Source organism: Mobula birostris, chromosome 20 (assembly GCF_030028105.1).
Source record: "Mobula birostris isolate sMobBir1 chromosome 20, sMobBir1.hap1, whole genome shotgun sequence".
NCBI classification, from domain to species: domain Eukaryota; kingdom Metazoa; phylum Chordata; class Chondrichthyes; order Myliobatiformes; family Myliobatidae; genus Mobula; species Mobula birostris.
The window spans coordinates 27,883,452-27,904,537 of record NC_092389.1 but is presented as its reverse complement, the minus strand read 5'-3'; the positions used below and the strand labels follow the sequence as shown (position 1 = coordinate 27,904,537).

The window sequence follows — 21,086 nt, the reverse complement described above, 5'->3', positions numbered from 1 at the left end:
TTCCTTTTTACATATCTATAAAAGCTTTTACAGTCCGTTTTTATGTTGCCTGCCAGTTTTCTCTCATAATCTTTTTTCCCCTTCCTAATTAAGCCCTTTGTCCTCCTCTGCTGAACTCTGAATTTCTCCCAGTCCTCAGGTGAGCCACTTTCTCTGGTTAATTTGTATGCTTCTTCTTTGGAATTGATACTATCCCGAATTTCTCTTGTCAGCCACGGGTGCACTACCTTCCTTGATTTATTCTTTTGCCAAACTGGGATGAACATTTGTTGCAGTTCATCCATGCAACCTTTAAATGCTTGCCATTGCATATCCACCGTCAATCCTTAAAGTGTCATTTGCCAGTCTATCTTAGCTAATTCACGTCTCATACCTTCAAAGTTACCCCTCTTTAAGTTCAGAACCTTTGTTTCTGAATTAACTATGTCACTCTCCATCTTAATGAAGAATTCCACCATATTATGGTCACTCTTACCCAAGGGGCCTCTCACGACAAGATTGCTAATTAACCCTTCCTCAGTGCTCAAAACCCAGTCCAGAATAGCCTGCTCTCTAGTCGGTTCCTCGACATGTTGGTTCAAAAAACCATCCCGCATACATTCCAAGAAATCCTCTTCCTCAGCACCTTTACCAATTTGGTTCACCCAATCTACATGTAGATTGAAGTCACCCATTATAACTGCTGTTCCTTTATTGCACACATTTCTAATTTCCTGTTTAATACCATCTCCGACCTCACTACTACTGTTAGGTGGCCTGTACACAACTCCCACCAGCGTCTTCTGCCCCTTCGTGTTACGCAGCTCTACCCATATTGATTCCACATCTTCCCGGCTTATGTCTTTCCTTTCTATTGTGTTAATCTCTTCTTTGACTAGCAACGCCACCCGACCTCCCCTTCCTTCATGTCTCTCCCTCCTGAATATTGAATATCCCTGAACGTTGAGCTCCCATCCCTGGTTACCCTGGAGCCATGTCTCTGTGATCCCAACTATATCATAATCATTAATAACAATCTGCACTTTCAATTCATCCACCTTATTACGAATGCTCCTTGCATTGACACACAAAGCCTTCAGGTGCTCTTTTACAACTCTCTTAGCCCTTATACAATTATGCTGAAAAGTGGCCCTTTTTAATGCTTGCCCTGGATTTGTCCGCCTGCCACTTTTACTTTTCTCCATAGTACTTTTTGTTTCTACCGTCACTTTACACCCCTCTGCCTCGCTGCACTGGTTCCCATCCCCCTGTAGTGAACTAACCTCCTCACGCCTAGGCTCTTTAATTTGATTCCCACCCCCCAACCGTTCTAGTTTAAAGTCACCTCAGTAGCCCCCGCTAATCTCCCTGCCAGGATATTGGTCCCCCTAGGATTCAAGTGCAATCCGTCCTTTTTGTACAGGTCACGCCTGCGCCAAAAGAGGTCCCAATGATCCAAAAACTTGAATCCCTGCCCCCTGCTCCAATCCCTCAGCCACGCATTTATCCTCCACCTCATCGCATTCCTACTCTCACTGTCGCGTGGCACAGGCAGTAATCCCGAGATTACTACCTTTGCGATCCTTTTTCTCAACTCCCTTCCTAGCTCCCTATATTCTCCTTTCAGGACCTCATCCCTTTTCGAATCTTCTTCTTCGAATCAAACCCGAAGCAGGATGTCTGCCCTTTTAAATCTGCCGCGCTGCACTGCCCGACGTCACACGCCTGCGCAGTCCCGCCTCTCAGAACGCCGTTGGAGAAAAAAAAATAACGAAAATTTCAAAAATGTCTTTCTCGGCACTCCCACTCAGACTCTCAGACTCCTTCTTAGAATGGTGATTCTAGATACTGTATAATCCAAGATGGCACCGAGCTGTGAACTCTGTTGAGTTGCGGCTCAGATTTGTTTTTTTAAGTTTGTAAGGATGGTGTTGGGGACAGAGAGTGGATTTACGGATCAGTTTAGGGTTTTTATTTTAATGTTACAGCACAGTACAGGCCCCTCGGCTCACCATGTTGCGCCAAAGGGCTTGTACTGTTTAGGGACAGGAATGAGGAATTAGAGATCAGGCCAGTCTAAGTCTCTGCTTCGCGTTCAAAGGCTAATGATGTAGAGGTGATCGAATGTCAGATGCCGGGTTAGCAGAGAGTGGACAAGGGTCATACCCCTTCCCCCACCCCTTGTCAGCAGGTTCTGGAGTCGGATTTCCGTGCGGGCATGAGGAACAAGTTCCAATGACCAACAGTGTACGCAAGTTGAAGTGGCCATAGTTCAAGGTCTAGTGTTCAGAGTCCCGTCATCAGTGAGTCCGGAGTTCGAGGCCCTGTGGTTGATGATTGGTGTGTCCTGGAATCGATGCCAAAGATCGAGGCCCAAGGGTGAACTGAAAGTCCAGAAGTCATGGTCCATTGGCCTGAGCTGAGTTTACAAATCTCTACGAGTCCACTGGAGGCTGGAGACCTTTTCTGTGGTTAAAGGACTGTGTATGTGCATGGGTGGGAGGGAGAACTGGCTTGTTTTGCTTGCTGTGCTCTGTGTTGTTCTGCCAGGCATTGTCGGCATGCTATGTTGGTGCTGGAATGTGTGGTGTCATTTGCGGGCTGTCCCAGCACACCCTCGGATGTGTTGGTTGTTATCACAAACAACGTATGTATGTATGCTTCGATGTACACATGATAAATAAATTTTAATCTTCAATCTTGAATCTTGGTGGTGTGATGATTCTGTCATGTTTTCCTTGTAACAACCACAGTTGTATACTTCTGTTGCAGATAGGACTACTTTAAAACATGCCTGGGATATCTTGGTGTGCAAAGGATGTTGCCAGGTTAGGAAGTCAGAGAACCAGTCAATGCAAATTACTTTGGTGGCAACAGAGTCTACTAGTCTACCGTGAGATCTGCCATAGCCTACTGGGATTGCCAGTTCAGCTGCCTTAATTCTGCCTCTGCGTCCTAAATATCGCAGCTTGCTTTTGCACTCTGGCTTCCCCACTCTGCTTAGCAGGACTTCACAAGCAGATGAATTCCCCTCTCCTTGGGAAGAGAGCATCCGTGGTGTGCCATGTGCTTTGATGTGTGACAAAGCATGACATGTGGTCTGAAGTGATCGCGAAGCTACACTTACTGTTCTCTGCAAGTTGACCTGTCCAGACAGGGGAAGGTGGCATGAGCTTCAGCTGCAATAAGTGAAAGTTCTGGATGGATTTCTTATCAAGAGGAGACACAAGCGACAGTAGGTACTGGAATCTGAAACTTAGCATATCAAGCAGTGGAGGAAAATGGTTTTGGGTGGAACCAACTCTCGGAGAAATATTATGGAAAGCTTCTATCAAAGATCTTGCACCTTTCGTTAGTTTCCTCTGATCTTCTTCTCAGCTACTGACTTTTATTTAAGTCTTTCAGCCCACTGACTAAAGTTTGCTCATCTATTCAATTCCCAACAAACATACAAAGGATTGATTATTTTCTTAACTAGCTGTGGTTCAGGATGTACAGTACCTGTGGGTAAGACAATTGCCCATGAGATGTCAACAATTGTTAACTGTGGTACACTCAAGTAATTCAGCTTTATAAGCCATCCACCATTTGGGCATCAAAGGTGGATTGGCATCACCAGTGCGAATTCACCGCATTCAGTGTGTAGCTTTGTCATGTATACTAAGGTTTGACAAAGGTGTCTTTGGATGTGACATCGTGTTTGTGAAAGAGAAATTAATAATCCTGTATGATATTAATGCAGGTCTCCATATTTCTCTTTGATCTTCCCTGAAAAAGGTTGATCATTAAGCTAAAAATTATACATTGGCCAGGATACATACAGAAACATCAGCAGCACCTGTATACACTCTTTCAAGTTACATATTGCCATTCCTTCATTGCCTCTAGTGTTAGGGCATACTCTGGAGTTAGGGTATATAGCAAATATTAATTTCACCAGCAAGCAATTTTCAGACATGAACATGGATTGTAAATTGAATTTAAAATGCAGCCCTGACCAATAGTTTTCCTGGAGCTGCAGACTGGAGTTGATTGCAAACCAGACAATGTTGACTAACATTGATTTTGGGTGTCTGGACTCTGCGTGCAAAGAAGGAGGTGTTTGAAAACTACAAACCGCATTTCCAGGAAAGTTGGGATATTTTCCAAAATGCAATAAAAACAAAAATCTGTGATATGTTAATTCACGTGAACCTTTATTTAACTGACAAAAGTACAAAGAAAAGATTTTCAATAGTTTTACTGACCAACTTAATTGTATTTTGTAAATATATACAAATTTAGAATTTGATGGCTGCAACACACTCAACAAAAGTTGGGACAGAGTTAAATTAAGATTGAAAAGTGCACAGAATATTCAAGTAACACTGGTTTGGAAGACTCCAGATTAAGCAGGCTAATTGGTAGCAGGTGAGGTATCATGACTGGGTATAAAAGTTGCGTCCATCAAAGGCTCAGCCTTTGCAAGCAAGGATAGGTCGTGGCTCACCCCTTTGTGCCAAAATTCGTGAGAGAATTGTTAGTCAGTTCAAAAGGAACATTTCTCAACACAAGATTGCAGAGAATTTAGGTCTTTCAACATCTACAGTTCATAATATTGTGGAAAGATACAGAGAATTCAGAGACATCTCAGTGCGTAAAGGGCAAGGTCGGAAACCACTGTTGAATGCGCGTGATCTTCGAGCCCTCATGCGGCACTACCCAAGAAACCGTCATGCTACTGTGGCAATTATAGCCACCTAGGCGCGGGAGTACTTCGGAAAACCATTGTCACTCAACACAGTCCGTCGCTGCATCCAGAAATGCAACTTGAAACTGTATTACACAAGGAGGAAGCATACATCAACTCTATGCAGAAACGCTGGCGAGTTCTCTGGGCCCGAGCTCATCTCAGATGGACCGAAAGACTGTGGAATCGTGTGCTGTGGTCAAATGAGTCCACATTTCAGCTAGTTTTCGGAAAAAATGGGCGAAGAGTTCTCCATGCCAAAAATGAAAACGACCAACCAGATTGTTATCAGCGAAAGGTGCAAAAGCCAGCATCTGTGATGGTATGGGGGTGCATCAGTGCCCACGGCATGGGTGAGTTGTATGTATGTGAAGGTACCATTGACTCTGAGGCGTATATTAGGATTTTAGAGAGACATATGTTGCCATCAAGGCGATGTCTCTTCCCGGGACGTCCATGCTTATTTCAGCAGCACAATGCCAGACCACATTCTGCACGGGCTACAACAGCGTGGCTTTGTAGACACAGAGTGCGTGTGCTTGACTGGCCTGCTGCCAGTCCAGATCTATCTCCTATTGAAAATGTATGGCGCATCATGAAGAGGAGAATCAGACAACGGAGACCACGGACTGTTGAGTGGCTGAAGTCTTATATCAAACAAGAATGGACAAAATTTCCACTTGCAAATCTACTACAATTAGTATCCTCAGTTCCAAAACGATTAAAAAGTGTTATTAAAAGGAAAGGTGATATAACACAATGGTAAACATGCCTCTGTCTCAACTTTTGTTGAGTGTGTTGCAGCCATCAAATTCTAAATTTGTGTATATTTACAAAATACAATTAAGTTGGTCAGTAAAACTACTGAAAATCTTTTCTTTGTACTTTTGTCAGTTAAATAAAGGTTCACGTGAATTAACATATCACAGATTTTTGTTTTTATTGCATTTTGAAAAATATCCCAACTTTTCTGGAAATAGGGTTTGTATATGTAATTCAAATGAAGCATTGTCGATACATTGTAACTGTAGAATTGTCCTGCTGTTATCTTTGATCTTTAACATATAAAACTGTCATGGAATATTGGGTTGGGAGGCCTCTTTCTCTAAGAGTGTCTCAATATGATGCGTGCTGCTTGTCTTTGTGAATAAAACACTTCTATATGCACTACTTTCAGTGTCTCTCTGAAATGGTAGATGGTAAAATGGTGGATATGCCAGTGAAAATCAACTCCCCCAAAAAATAAATTACTGAAAAAAAAGTCTGAATGGCTGCAAAACATCTTTTCTCTGTCATTCAAAATCGATTTCCATTTATTTATAACTACCGTATCATTTGACATGGTGGAATAACTAGCCCCTTGATCAGCTATTATATCCTTGCCTATATATGCTGCAATCCCTCTGGGTTTGTCGTTATCGTTATTTACACCTATAGGTATGAATGCGTAATTAAGAAGTTATATTTTAACACAACTCTAAAGCAAGATTAAAGGGCTTGCTATGCACAGTGAATGAGAAGTTGGCATTTTTTTACTGAAAATTGAACTTGCAGTGCACTGAGGTGGTATATATTCAGGGATTATTAACTTGCTGAAAGCATACTTAATTGATGTATGTAGGAGAATCATTAATTGCAATATATAATCATAGAATTGTTGTCTGATAGAGCAAAGAAGGTAGATATCATGCCTGTGCTGGCTCTTCGAAAGAGTTCTTTCTTTTCAATCTTTTTATTAGTTTCATAAAAATAAACATAACATGTTAATGGTACAAAGTTATTGGGAATACATTGTTATAATTAGCATAAGTGATTATAAAGCCAATTGGCACTTAAATGATAAAACTCCCAATCATATAGGATACAAATGAGCAATATATAACAAAGAAAAATATCTAAAAAAAATCATGAAGGAAAAAAAAGTTATAACCTCCCCAAAAATAAAACTAATCTAAACTGAATTAATCAACTGAACAAAAAAAAAAGACATGGGCTGTTTTGTAACATCGTAAAAAATGGGAGAAAAGAAAACCTTAGTGTCGATGACTCCGTTCCTCTCAACCAATATTACAAAGAAATAAAATAAGTTTGGAAAAGGTCAAATTACGTCATATGAAAATGTTGAATAAATGGCCTCCAAGTCTTTTTGAATTTAATAAAGGGATCATAAACAACACTTCTAATTTTTTCCAAGTTTAAACACAACATAGTTTGAGAGAACCAATGAAATGTGGTGGGAGGATTAATCTCTTTCCAATTCAGCAAAATGGATCTTCTAGCCATTAAAGTAAGAAATGCAATCATCCGACGAGCTGAAGAGGTTAAATGATTTGATTCTATCATTGGTAACCCAAAAATAGCAGTAATTTGGTGAGGTTGTAAGTCTATAGTCAAAACCATTGAAATAATATCAAAAATATCTTTCCAATATTTTTTCAACAAAGGACATGACCAAAACATGTGAGTCAAAGAAGCTATCTCGGAATGACATCTATCTCATATAGGATTTATATAAGAGTAATAATGAGATAACTTATCTTTGGACATATGAACCCTGTGCACTACTTTAAACTGTATCAACACATGTTTAGCACATATAGAGGATGAGTTAACTAATTGGTTAGAGGGGGTGAGGTGGCTCTGTTGGTGAGGAATGATATTCAGTCCCTTGCGAGGGGGGACATAGAATCAGGAGACGTAGAGTCAGTATGGATAGAACTGAGAAATTCTAAGGGTAGAAAGACCCTAATGGGAGTTATCTACAGGCCCCCAAACAGTAGTCTGGATGTAGGGTGTAAGTTGAATCAAGAGTTAAAATTGGCATGTCGCAAAGGTAATGCTACAGTTGTTATGGGGGACTTCAACATGCAGGTAGACTGGAGGAATCAGGTTGGTACTGGACCCCGAGAAAGGGAGTTTGTGGAGTCCCTCCGAGATGGATTCTTAGAACAGCTTGTACTGGAGCCTACCAGAGAGAACGCAATTCTAGATTTAGAGTTGTGCAAGGAACCGGATCTGATCAGGGACCTTGCGGTAAAGGAGCCATTAGGAGGTAGTGACCATAATATGATAAGTTTTAATCCACAATTTGAGGGGGAGAAGGGAAACTCGGAAGTGTGAGTATTACAGTTGAACAAAGGGAACTATGGTGCTATGAGGGAGGAGCTGGTCAAAGTTCAATGGAACAATACCCTAGCAGGGATGACAGTGGAAAAGCAATGGCAAGTGTTTCTGGGAATAATGCGGAAGGTGCAGGATCAGTTCATTCCAAAGAGGAAGAAAGATCCGAAGGGGAGTAAGGGGAGGCCGTGGCTGACAAGGGAAGTAATGGACAGTATAAAAATAAAAGAGAAGAAGTATAACATAGTAAAGACGAGTGGGAAGCCAGAGGATCGGGAAACTTTTAAAGAGCAACAGAAGGTAACTAAAAAGGGAATACACAGAGAAAAAATGAGGTACGAAGGTAAACTAGCCAAGAATATAAAGGAGGATAGTAAAAGCTTCTTTAGGTATGTGAAAAGGAAAAAAATAGTTAAGACCAAAATTGGGCCCTTGAAGACAGAAGCGGGTGAATTTATTATGGGGAACAAGGAAATGGCAGGCGAGTTGAACAGGTACTTTGGATCTGTCTTCACTAGGGAAGACACAAACAATCTCTCAGATGTAATAGTGGCCAAAGGACCTAGGGTAATGGATGAATTGAAGAAAATTTATACTAGGCAGAAAATGGTGTTGGATAGGCTGTTGGGTCTGAAGGCTGATAAGTCCCCGGGACCTGATGTTCTGCATCCCAGGGTACCTAAGAAGGTGGCTTTAGAAATGGTGGATGCATTGGTAATCATTTTCCAATGTTCTATAGATTCAGGGTCAGTTCCTGTGGATTGGAGGGTGGCTAATGTTGTCCCTCTCTTCAAGAAGGGAGGAAGAGAGAAAACAGGGAATTATAGACCGGTTAGCCTGACGTCGGTGGTGGGAAAGATGCTGGAGTCAATTATAAAAGATGAAATTACGACACACCTGGATAGCAGTAACAGGATTGGTCCGAGTCAGCATGGATTTACGAAGGGGAAGTCGTGCTTGACTAATCTTCTGGAATTTTTTGAGGATGTAACTATGAAAATGGACAAGGGAGAGCCAGTGGATGTAGTGTACCTGGACTTTCAGAAAGCCTTTGAAAAAGTCCCACATAGGAGATTAGTGGGCAAAATTAGGGCACATGGTATTGGGGACAGAGTACTGACATGGATTGAAAATTGGGTGGCTGACAGAAAACAAGGAGTAGCGATTAACGGGTCCCTTTCGGAATGGCAGGCGGTGACCAGTGGGGTACCGCAGGGTTCAGTGCTGGGACCGCAGCTGTTTACAATATATATTACTGATTTAGATGAGGGAATTAAAAGTAACATTAGCAAATTTGCCGATGACACAAAGCCGGGTGGCAGTGTGAAATGTGAGAGGGATGTTATGAGAATGCAGGGTGACTTGGACAGGCTGGGTGAGTGGGCAGATGCATGGCAGATGCAGTTTAATGTGGATAAATGTGAGGTTATCCACTTTGGTGGTAAGAACGGAAAGGCAGATTATTAACTAAACGGAGTCAAGTTAGGAAAAGGGGAAGCACAACGAGATCTAGGTGTTCTTGTACATCAGTCACTGAAAGCAAGCATGCAAGTACAGCAGGCAGTGAAGAAAGCTAATGGCATGCTGGCCTTCATAACAAACGGAATTGAGTATAAGAGCAAAGGGGTCCTTCTGCAGCTGTACAGGGCCCTGGTGAGACCACACCTGGAGTACTGTGTGCAGTTTTGGTCTCCAAATTTGAGGAAGGACATTCTTGCTATTGAGGGAGTGCAGCGTAGGTTCACAAGGTTAATTCCCGGGATGGCTGGACTGTCATATGTTGAAAGATTGGAGCGACTGGGCTTGTATACTCTGGAATTTAGAAGGCTGAGAGGGGATCTTATTGAAACATATAAGATTATTAAGGGATTGGATACGCTGGAGGCAGGAAGCATGTTCCCGCTGAAGGGTGAGTCCAGAACCAGAGGCCACAGTTTAAGAATAAGGGGTAGGCCATTTAGAACGGAGTTGAGGAAAAATTTTTTCACCCAGAGAGTGGTGGATATGGAATGCTCTGCCCCAGAAGGCTGTGGAGGCCAAGTCTCTGGATGCTTTTAAGAAAGAGATGGATAAAGCTCTTAAAGGTAGCGGAATCAAAGGTTATGGGGATAAGCCAGGAACTGGATACTGATTGTGGATGATCAGCGATGATCACAGTGAATGGCGGTGATGGCTCGAAGGGCCGAATGGTCTACTCCTGCACCTATTGTCTATTGTCCATTGAAGAATTTTTTCCCATTTTTCAATGGGTACAGAGCAAAGAAAGTAGATATCAAGCCTGTGCTCGCTCTTTGAAAGAGTTGGCCAATATTTCAACTTGATCCATTTCCTTGCTGTTTCTTCATTGTGCTGTAATTGCTTCCTCCCCATGTCTATCCAAATCCCTATTGATAGTTGGCGTTAAGTGTATCTGCCACATGCATTCCAGATAACAATGAAAATAAATTCTTTCCACGTTGCCTCTAACTCATTTGACAAATACCTTAAGTGAGCATGCAGTTTATTTACCAAGTTTTATTAAATCAATAGCTGTTTTGCAATGAGAACTTCAAGTGAGATGCTTTTCTTTAAACATTTGCAAGCCATCATACTTGCATAGAGTGCAAATATTTGCCTTGTATTTAAAAGGTGCATTTTAAAATTAATTTTTGCTGAGTTTCACAGACAATGATTGAAAATAAAAAAAACACTGCAGAAGCTGAAAATGTGAATTAATAACAGAAAATGCAGGAATCAGTCAGCGGGTCAGGCAGCATCAGTGGAATGGGAAATGGAGTCAATAGTTCATGTCAAAAACCCTTCACCGGGACTGGAAATGTGAGAAAACATAGTTTGAAGTTGCAGAGAGGATTGGGAGGAATAGGTAGGACAAAGGGAATATCTGTGGCACCAAACAAACTCTTCTTGGGCTTCCAGCCACGTACAAGAAGCTCACGAAGAGTTTATTTGTCGTATACGCCAGGAAAGCATTAGATCTTTTTTCATTTGTGGCACCATTTTGTCGGTTGCTTCATATTCACCACATCTGTTCCCAGGATGAGGCTTTCCTTTCCAGGACATCAGAGATGTCCTCCTTCTTCAAAGAGCAGGGTTTCCCTTCCTCCACTATTGATGCTGCCCTCACCCACATGAGGGAACACTTCACCTGCAAATCGGTTTGGGTCGTCTACTGCAGGGGTTCCAAACCTGGGGTCCATGGACCCCTTGGTTAATGGTAGGGATCCTGGGCATTAAAGAAGTCTACTGTATCCGTGCTTCTGAAATGGTATCCTCTATATTGGTGAGACCCAACATAGATTGGGGGCACCGCTTTCTTGAGCACCTTCATTCCACCTGCAACAAGCAGGGTTTCCCCGTGGCCAACCGTTCTGACATGTCTGTCTGCAGGATCCTCTACTGTCATGATGAGGCCCATTATCAGGTTTGAGGAGCAACACTTCATATTTTGTCTGGGTAGTCTCCAACCTACTCACTGTGCTCACTCTACTCACTCTACACCTATGACTGTGAGGCTCAGTACGACTCCAACACCATATACAGGTTTGCTGATGATACCACTGTTGTGGGCTGTATCTAAGGGGGTGATGAATCAACACACAGGATTGAAAATTTGTCTGAGTGGTGTAATAACAACAACCTCTCAGTCAATGTCGATAAGACCAAGGAACTGATTGTAGACTTCAGGAAAGGGAAACCAGAGGCCGATGAGCCAGTAATCATCTGAGGATTAGAGGAGTAGAGGGTCAGTAACTTTAAGTTCCTGGGTGTCACTATCTCGGAGGACCTGTCCTAGACTCATCATATAAATGTTATTGTAAAGCAAGCACGACAGCACCTCTACTTCCTCAGGAGTTTGTGGAGGTTTGGCATGTCATCAAAAACATTGGCAAACTTCTATAGATGTGTGGTGGAAAGTGTGCTGACTGGCTGTATTACAGCCTGGTATGGGAACACCAATGCCTTTAATTTGGCCCAGTATATCTTGAGTAAAATCCTCCCAACCATTGAGCACATCTGCCATGAAACATTGCCGTAGAAAAGCAGCGTCCATTATCAAAGATCCTTACTTCCTGCCATCAGGAGGGAAATACAGATTCCTCAGGACTTACACCTCCAGATTCAAGAACAGTTACTACCTCTCAACCATCAGGCTCTTGTACAAAAGGGGGTATCTATATTCACTTAAATACTCATTTATGTTGTTATTTCATGCTCATTAATTATTGCTATTTATTTATATCTGCATTTGCACAGTTTGTTGTCCATTGATCCTGTTTTTACAGTTACTATTTTATAGATTTGCTAAGTCTGCCCACAGAAAAAAATAATCTTAGAGTTGTATGTGGTGACATGTATGTACTCCGATAATAAATTTTACTATGACCTTTTCAACTTTGAACCTGATGGCATGAAAATAGGTTTCTCCAACATTCGGTAATTTTTCCCCTCCCTCTTCCCTCTTCCTTAATTCCCCACTCTGCCCCCAACCCCTTACCTCTTCTCTTCCCCTGACCTCCCTATCATCTCCCCCTTGTGCCCTCCTTCCCGTTCTCCCATGTTCCTCTCTGCGTTCCTATCAGACTCTCCTATCTCCATCTTCTCCAGACCTTTACCTTATCTACCTGTCACCTCCCAGCTACTTACTTCATACCTCTCCCCCTCCCACCTGGTTTCACCTATGATCTTCTAGCTTTTTCTCATTCCCCTCCACCCCACCTTCTTATTCTGACTTCTTCTCCCTTCATTTCCTGTCCTGATGAAGGGTCTCGGCCCAAAACGTCGGCTGTTTATTCATGTCCATAGATGCTGCCTGACCTGCTGAGTTCCTCCAGCATGAGTGTCTGATCCATTTCTTCCTAACTTTGCTGAATTCAATTTCAAAACATGCCTCAGTGGATTGTGGACTTGAGCAGTTCCTCCTTGATTGCTTTACTCTGTCCTTTAAAGCTCACTAATATGGAGTTGGTGCACTTGCCAATTTGTTGGATTTTAGTGCCAGATTCTTTCAGTATAGTGGTTTCCATTTCATTTCATTCCTTGCTTTAGACTGAGTAAAGATTGCATACTCGGTGTGTTGTTTACAGTCTGTCATAAGCCCCTTCTTAATAAGATAATCAAAATTCAGTTATAAACCTGAAAGAGTACAGAATAATACAAATACGTTCTCAGACTAAAAGTATAACTGATCATTCTTGCCTTTTCTGAAGGATGCGAATCTGCCTGATGTTTGTTTTACGATGAATGATGCTATCCAATCATATGTCGTTTGCCTGAAAAGGTAAATTAACCATGTTGTAACAATCATGATCTTCCCTCCCTCCTGGTCTTTGGTGAACTGACAGCCTGTTTACTTGCACGCACCTTAAGCAGGTCTTGAGTTCATTGTGATGTTTGCTGACATCATGAAGTGTAACAATGGCATAGCATCATCAGATGTAACCTCTACAGGACTCCTTTGGGTACTGTATCAATAGCAGCTTAAATGTACGTAATAACCTGGTGGTTATTATACCTATTAATAGCTTGGTATCTCATCTACGGATCGGAAGACACGAGCAGCACAACCACCATCCAGGACATGGGCTCCAAGGATCGCAACAGTTCCAGGGTGATGCAGCCTCCAGGTGGTGAATCCAGTATCTCATTGGGGGTGGAGGAAAATGCCAAACCAGTGCATTCCCGTCCAAGCAAAACCGCATCCAATATCTTTGGGCCACCATTGCAAAATCAACCTGTGGCTAGAAGAAGGAACCCGCCAGGTGGAAAAAGTAGTGGTATCTTTCAGGCAGCTACCACTGAAACACCTGATCGAAAGCAACAGAGAAATCCTCCTGGTGGCAAGGCAAGTGGCATCTTTGACATTGTGGAAGTACCTCCCAAAACTCCGGATATCGCAACTGGGGAAGGTGAAAATAGCCCAGGTTCCTCTGAAACTGAAAACCAAATGGAAGCCCAGGGAAAGAGAGGAGAGTGTGTGCCTGGGCCAGTAGAGTCTGCTCAACCTGAACCAGTAAGGCGCAAGAGAGTCCCACCTGGTGGATGGTCTACCCTTGTGCTGGGGTAAATCGACTGTTCAGCTCAGTGTATCAGCTGCAGACTGAATAAACGTTGATTTTATAGTAACCTTAAAATTTGAGCGTCACCATTTTGTATTGGCACTTTACATTTGAAAGGTCCATAGGTGCTCAAAACATGAGGCCTGCTGGAAAAGGCACGCGTCATTTATTCCCTGTGATGTGAAGTACTGAGTGTTTGTTTTTCTTGTGACTTCAGACTTAATTCTGGCATTTTTGACTTTGTATTTGGATGTGATTTGTGATTGAAAAAAAAATTGGCATGCTCTGGGCTTTGATGATGCTGGACTTGTTGATTTTCTGTATTATTGGATGTTGGAATTCCCCAACATACTTTTAATACACTTTTTAATTATCTTACCCAGTATTATAAAAACTTTTCCAATGAATTTGTTAAACTTAAAGTTGCAGGAAATGAAGTTTAAAGAGAGTTGAAGGGAGTGTGGAAACCAAGGATTTGTCAAGTTGGAAGGAGCATGACAAACATCTCTGGTGATGCCAAATCATTGAGGTTTCCACATAATTGGATGACGGATTCCCGGAACTTTACTCTAATTTCAGTATCATGGCAAACTCATGTGTATCCCCAGCCCATTAAATACCGAATACAGAACTCTGAGCAACGCTCCCTTTGCAAAGTTTAAATCTTTAATGGTTCGGTCAAGGGATGAAAGTTCCTCATGCTCATGCTAGGAAGATGGGACTGTGAATGGAGCTCAGTTGCAAACTGAGTGACCTCAAAGTCAGGAGAAATTGTCTCTCTTCCTGTTTACCACACCAGATAAATTTCTGTTTGAGCAGAGTAAAGAATGGCCTCTTGGAGAATTAGAATTAGATATTGCCACCATTTTGATGTGCTCCTTTTTGGTCCATTCTGATGACTCCATCAGTCCTTCTTCACTTAAACCTAGGACCCGATTGCCAGCTGCTTCTGAGAGGAAATATCCTTTCTTGTCTTCACACGTTGTGGCAGCACTGTGGTTTGCTCAAAGCTTCTACAGTAGTGGTCACCAACCTCTTGAAGCCCCAGATCATCTACCTCGACCTCAGTGAAAGGCAAGATCTACCTGCTAAATCGTTTAGAGAAAACACAGCTCAGATTGTATTTCCAATTTGAGGCCTTTTATTTGGGTGAATTGTATTTGAATTACACAAAATACTTTTGTCAAACCTTCAAATTAATTCAAACAAGAAAACACTGTAACTAGCATATCAAACAGGCCATAGCTGTCTTTTTTTAAGAATATTAAAATACTTCACACCTTTAATTCTAAGTTTCATTATTTAATTTTATTTCAACACGAAAAATAAATCAATAAAAATTGACTGTCACGCTCAGTGTGATGACTGGGGCTGAATACTTTCTGCTGGTTCCCTGAAATTTGGCTCATAACTACAGACAGCCAGTCTGAGACAGTCTGTGAGGTGTAGGGTTGCCAACTGTCCCTTATTTCCCCCGCTAAGGTAGAACGTTCCTATGAAACCTTTCTCGCCGAAATGCTTTATGCCGAAGAAGCAATTACCATTAATTTATATGGAAAAAAATTTTGAGCGTTCCCAGACCCAAAAAAATAACCTACCAAATCATACTAAGTAACACATAAAACCTAAAATAACAGTAACATATAGTAAAAGCAGGAATGATATGATAAATACACAGCCCATATAAAGTAGAAATAATGAAAATTAAACCAAAACCGATTCGTGAAAAAAAATCGGCACATTTCGCATGCGCACACAGGTGCCTGCGCAAGGCTTCATGGTCTCCGGGTAAACACAAATGTGTCATGGTCCGGATCGGGGTCCCTTTAAATTTACCTTGTTTATGTTACAATCCGGACCGTTGATTCCCTGTTTTCCCGTGTCCCTCGACTTTGGTGATTAGAGGCAATTAATGCTCGGCTGAACTGGTAGTTTATAGTCTCCATCTTTCAGCCATTCCGCGCGGGAGCATCTGCGAAGTCATCAAAGGTACGGTGTGCCAATGTCATCTGGCCGGAGCAAGCCTAGTCTCTGCCGAAGCAAGTGCCAGTAATTCGCCCTTCCGCACCAGAGCAACCCTGTCCAATTACCTCGCCAAAGCGAGCCTGCAAAGTTTCCTCATCGAGGTGGGTCCATCAGTTAACCTGCCGGAGAGAATCAGGAGCCGCTGTTTACTGTTCCTGGGCCGAGTCTAGACCTCATCACTACCCGGAAGTTCCAAGTACCACGTCCAAGTCCTGGCTCTGGCAGCATCGAAGTACCACGTCCAAGTACAAGTCCTGCCCCGGCAGTCTCTGAGTACCAAGTCAAGTCCTGGCCCTGGCAGCCTCCAAGTACCAAGTCAAGTCCTGGCCCTGGCGGCCTCCAAGTACCAAGTCAAGCCCTGGCCCTGGAGGCCTCCGAGTACCAAGTCCAGTCCTGGCCCTGGAGGCCTCCGAGTACCAAGTCCAGTCCTGGCCCTGGCGGCATCCGAGTACCTAGTCAAGTCCTGGCCCTGGCAGTCTGTGATTCCTGTCCTACCCCCTGGTCTGAATCCCTTCTCTGCCCCTCTCGCCTCTAGCCCTCGTCTGCAGCCCCCACCTGCACTTCGGTCTAGTTCCATCGCCAGAGCTAGATAGGTACTGTCTGGTGTTCTTTCGTGTTGGTCTTGTTTTGTCTTGTCCTTGCCTCCGTGGGGCAAGTCTGGCTGTCTTGCTGTTGCCCTTCGGGGAGTCAGGTCTTGACTTGTCTTGTCCTTGCCTCCGTGGGGTAAGTCTGGCCGTCTTGCCATTGCCCCCTGGGGAGTTATGTCTTGTCTTGTCTTGTCCTTGCCTCCGTAGGGTAAGTCTGGCTGTATTGCCGTTGCCCCGCGGGGAGTCATGTCTTGTCTTGTCCTCGCCTCCGTGGTGTAAGTCTGGCCGTCTTGCCGTTGCCCCGCGAAGAGTCATGTCTTGTCTCATCTTGTCCTCACCTCCGTGGGGTAAGTCAGGCCGTCTTGTCGTTGCCCCGCGGAGGGTCATGAGTCCCGGCCCTATGTCCTGTACCCAAGGAGGGGTCCCGGCTCTCTGTTCTGTGTATGTGTCCATGGTTCTATGTACCTGCTCCCTGAGACCGAGGCTCTGTGTTTTCATGTTCCTCCTCTCCCTAGCCCATGTCATGTCCTTGCCTGGTTCTGGGGTCCGAGCCTGAGGCAAGACCCAGGTACTGGGTCCTTGCCCAGTCTCCAGCTCGGAGTCCATACCCTAGCCTCTTCATATCTCCTCTAGTTCTGGGAGCCGATTCCAAGTCCAAGCCCAGACCCTTGGTCCCAGCCTGGTCGTAGTCCTGAGTCCTTGTCCAGTTCGCTATTTCCTGCTCCTGCCTTGCTCTCCTGGTATCGAACAATAAACTAAATCTAAGTAACCTCACAAGATGTGTCTTGCATTTGGGTCCACCCTTGCTCCCAAGGCCCCCGCCATTGTGACAAAATGTCCCGGGATTTGACTGCTACTTTTGTCCGTTATTTGGGAGTGAGAAAGTTGGCAACCCTAGAGAGGTGTCTGTTAGTAAGTCAGCTCCTGTACTTAGATTTAATAATTTCCATCTGAAAATGCAATTTCACATAGTAGTGACCCGAAGTAGGCACTGACTTTCAGTGCTATAAAACTAGATAAGTTAACCTGAAGTACGCACTGACTTTTATTGCTATAAAACACACTGCGCATTGCTGGGGCCCCATCAGTAGTAATTGCCACCAGTTTATGAATGGGGATGTCATTTTCATGGACATATTTTTTAAACTCATTGTAAATATCCTCACCTCTCGTTCTTTCCTTTAATTGCAAAAGAGCGAGGAAGTCTTCCTTTGTTGTAAAATCCTGGAAAGCCATTCTGACAAATACAACAAGCTGAGCTGTTTGCATTACATCCAGGGATTCATCGAACTGTAGTGAAAAATATTCACAGAGTGACAAGTCGATCCACGTCCTCTGACAGTGACTCTACCCTCCTTGTCACTGTTGCAGGGCCAAGTGGTATATTATGTATTGCGGTTGTGATGTCGTTTTTGTTTTTAAAGTCATTAAGAACAGTCTCTGCGGTAATGGGCATTGCTTCCTTGAATAAATTGCCATCTGTAAAAGGCTTCTTCTGTTTAGCCAAAAGGTGACTTACACAAAATGATGCTTCAATAGCAGGCTTATTTTGAGCAGCATGATTTGTGAAAAACGATTGCTGGGCCTTCAACCCTGATTTCAGCTCAACTTTCCAGGCACGAATTGCGCTCTTTGTGGGGTAGGTGTCTTTAAATTCCTGGGGTTTGGTGTTGCGGTGCCGCTCCAGATTCCCTCTTTTAGTCAGTGCTTGTGTTTGGTGGCACAACATGCATACACACTTGTCTTTCACCAAGGCAAATAGAAATTCCTCTTCCTATTCTGGATGGAATTTGTATGTTTTCACCTTCTTTCATGGAGCCTCCGCCATGCTATCAAGATATCACGAGCGAGTGACGATTGCGTCGCCTCTGATCTGAACCGATATTCACCTAATTATTTACCTTGTTTATTTCGGCTTTTTTTCTTAAAGATGTGCTGTGTGCATCCCGACTACCGCTGCACCCCTGCAAGCTTCGCGGCCTGGAAGTTGGGGACACTGCCGTATATTGATGTTTGCGACAGTCTGTACTGTTACCTAATCTGATTGGTCACTTTGATGCAGCACAGGCTATGCTGAAAATGCGGTGCATGGCGGGGGAACTACACACATAGAACATAGAACATAGAACATAGAATAGTACAGCACAGTACAGGCCCTTCGGCCCACAATGTTGTGCCGACCCTCAAACCCTGCCTCTGAAATAAGCCCCCACCTTAAATTCTTCCATATACCTGTCTAGTAGTCTCTTAAACTTCACTAGTGTATCTGCCTCCACCACTGACTCAGGCAGTGCATTCCACACACCAACCACTCTCTGAGTAAAAAACCTTCCTCTAATATCCCCCTTGAACTTCCCACCCCTTACCTTAAAGCCATGTCCTCCTGTATTGAGCAGAGGTGCCCTGGGGAAGAGGCGCTGGCTATCCACTCTATCTATTCCTCTTATTATCTTGTACACATGCGCATTGGGCAGAAGGAACGGAAGTAAACCCCCGCAACCCGGAAACAATCTCTCTTTACAAACAGCTTTTTAGTGAAAATATTGCTATATTACCATTATCCTAATTAGTATTACTTACTTTTATAATGCTCACATTACAACAGTATTTGTGTATTTATTTTTGATTTTTCTTTGGGATTGACTGGGAAAGTGTCAAAGATCGACCAGTCGATCGCGATCAACAGGTAGGCGATCCCTATTCTACAGCTTAGGGTGTCAGAGTTTGGATTTCAATTCCGACACCATTTGTAATGAGTTTGTACGTTCTCCCCGTGACCGTGTAGGTTTTGTCTGGGTGCTCTGGTTTACTCCCACAGTCCAAAGACCTACTGGTGAGTAGGTTAATTTGTCATTATAAATTGTCCTGTAATTAGGCTAGTGTTAAATAGGTGGTTTGCTGGGTGGGCTGCAAAGGCCTGTTCTGCGTTGTGTCTCTTAAGTAAAATAAACTATAGAAATTTCCATAATTTTCTTGAGACGCAGGGGTCTACAGGTGCTGGAAACTGGAGCAACACACACAAAAGCCAAAGGAACTCAGCAGGTCAGGGAGCACCAATGGAGGGAAGTGGACAGTCAATGTTTTGGGTTGAGAGCCTTCATCTGGGCTGATAGTTTTCTCCTATTATGATGGAGCAGGGAGAATATTATACTACCCTTCGCACACAGAATCATTTCTTAACATCTCTCATGATAATGTGTCCAATTTTTACACTGTATCCATCCCAGATTTACAAATGTTAGCTATCGTTTCTCCCTATCCACTATGTCTGCTTTCCTAAGTATGTCAAATTAAATACCTGATCTTCTGGAGTCCTGTTCATGTAATTGATCTGTATAACTCAACTGTTGATCTGAGTACAAAGACATCTCGCTCTGTGGAGGAGAAGTGAGCCAGAGGAGATTTAGATGTGCCTTACTATTCCCGAGCTATGGTGACATGATTATACAAATAATTTATTCAGTGTATAAGTAAAAGAACCTGAAAATTGGAAATAATTTTCATCACAATTGTTTGTGTAGATTGGAAGCCTGTTTTGCAATTTCCCTACCCTTAGATGGGTGTGTATGGGGTATCAGGGAGGGGTAGCACCTCTGGTGGGGGAACATGTCGTGTCCTTTTCAGGGCGGTTAGTCCACCTTTGGTCCGTACCTGGCACTCAGCTCTCACCTGTGGCTCCCCGTAGCTGTTTGCATGCGACAGTGGCCACACCCCGGGCAACGGCTTTGACAAGCCGGCCTAACCAGGTGAGGGTAGCTGACGGGTCTCAAACCCTCGGTGAGATAGGGAGTTGTCTATCCCAGCATGTGAAGACAGACTCCGGCGGATTGAGCGGACGAGACCAATGGAAGGTCCAATGTTCGAGAAGGCGATCTCTGCAAGCGTCGTGGAACGCGTAGACCACAAGACACAGAAGACGTCCTGGTCATCCACTGCGCCTAGTCCCATCTCCAGCTGTCTCGACTCTGTCTTGACACTGGATCCAGATGGGAAGTGGGAAGAGAGAGTGAGGCTGACACTGTGCAACTCTCCCTCACTTAAAACCAAATCATGCACTAGTCTCGACACCATCAATGGTGTCGAGGTCATCATCGACGACGACGATGGACGAACATGGATGGACCCTTAAATGAATTTAAAATACCTGCCTGAAGAAACTTGTTAGAATTAGGGGCAGTGAACTTGGACTTCTTGTCCCATCACTGCTGAACATCACCGGCTGCTTTGATTACCTCGGCCCTCCCACCCTTTAGAATTAACTCAGTCCAAATCAGAGCTAACTGCAGCCCAAAGAGGGAACATTGCTACACTCACTCTTGATTGTAATTAGGAAATTTTGTGATAAATGAACAAGTAATAAGCTTCCTTCCAAACAGGTGCTAAGCCTTAGCCAAGTTTATGCAGGAGATTTCAGAGTTCAAAGAATTAAGCCAATGCCTGGTAGATAACATATAATATTTTTTAAATGAAATTCTTTAATTGTTTAAAGAATTAAATTAAATAAGTGGAATGTCAATAAATCCATCATCCTGTATGTGGCCTTCCCACTGACGATCATCTTCTTCACCCTTCATTTGGTCTGGTGATCTT

At 43.4% G+C, this 21,086-nt stretch overlaps 1 protein-coding gene across 1 annotated transcript in view; it reads left to right on the top strand.

The window, feature by feature from the left end:
* Positions 1-13,892, top strand: part of LOC140185527 (jupiter microtubule associated homolog 1-like) — a 91,226-nt gene extending 77,334 nt beyond the window's left edge. The window contains exon 2 of the mRNA XM_072238859.1: positions 13,351-13,892. Coding sequence (XP_072094960.1) covers positions 13,351-13,892 — 542 coding nt within the window. The remainder of the gene's footprint in view (positions 1-13,350) is intronic.
* Positions 13,893-21,086: the final 7,194 nt, after the last annotated feature.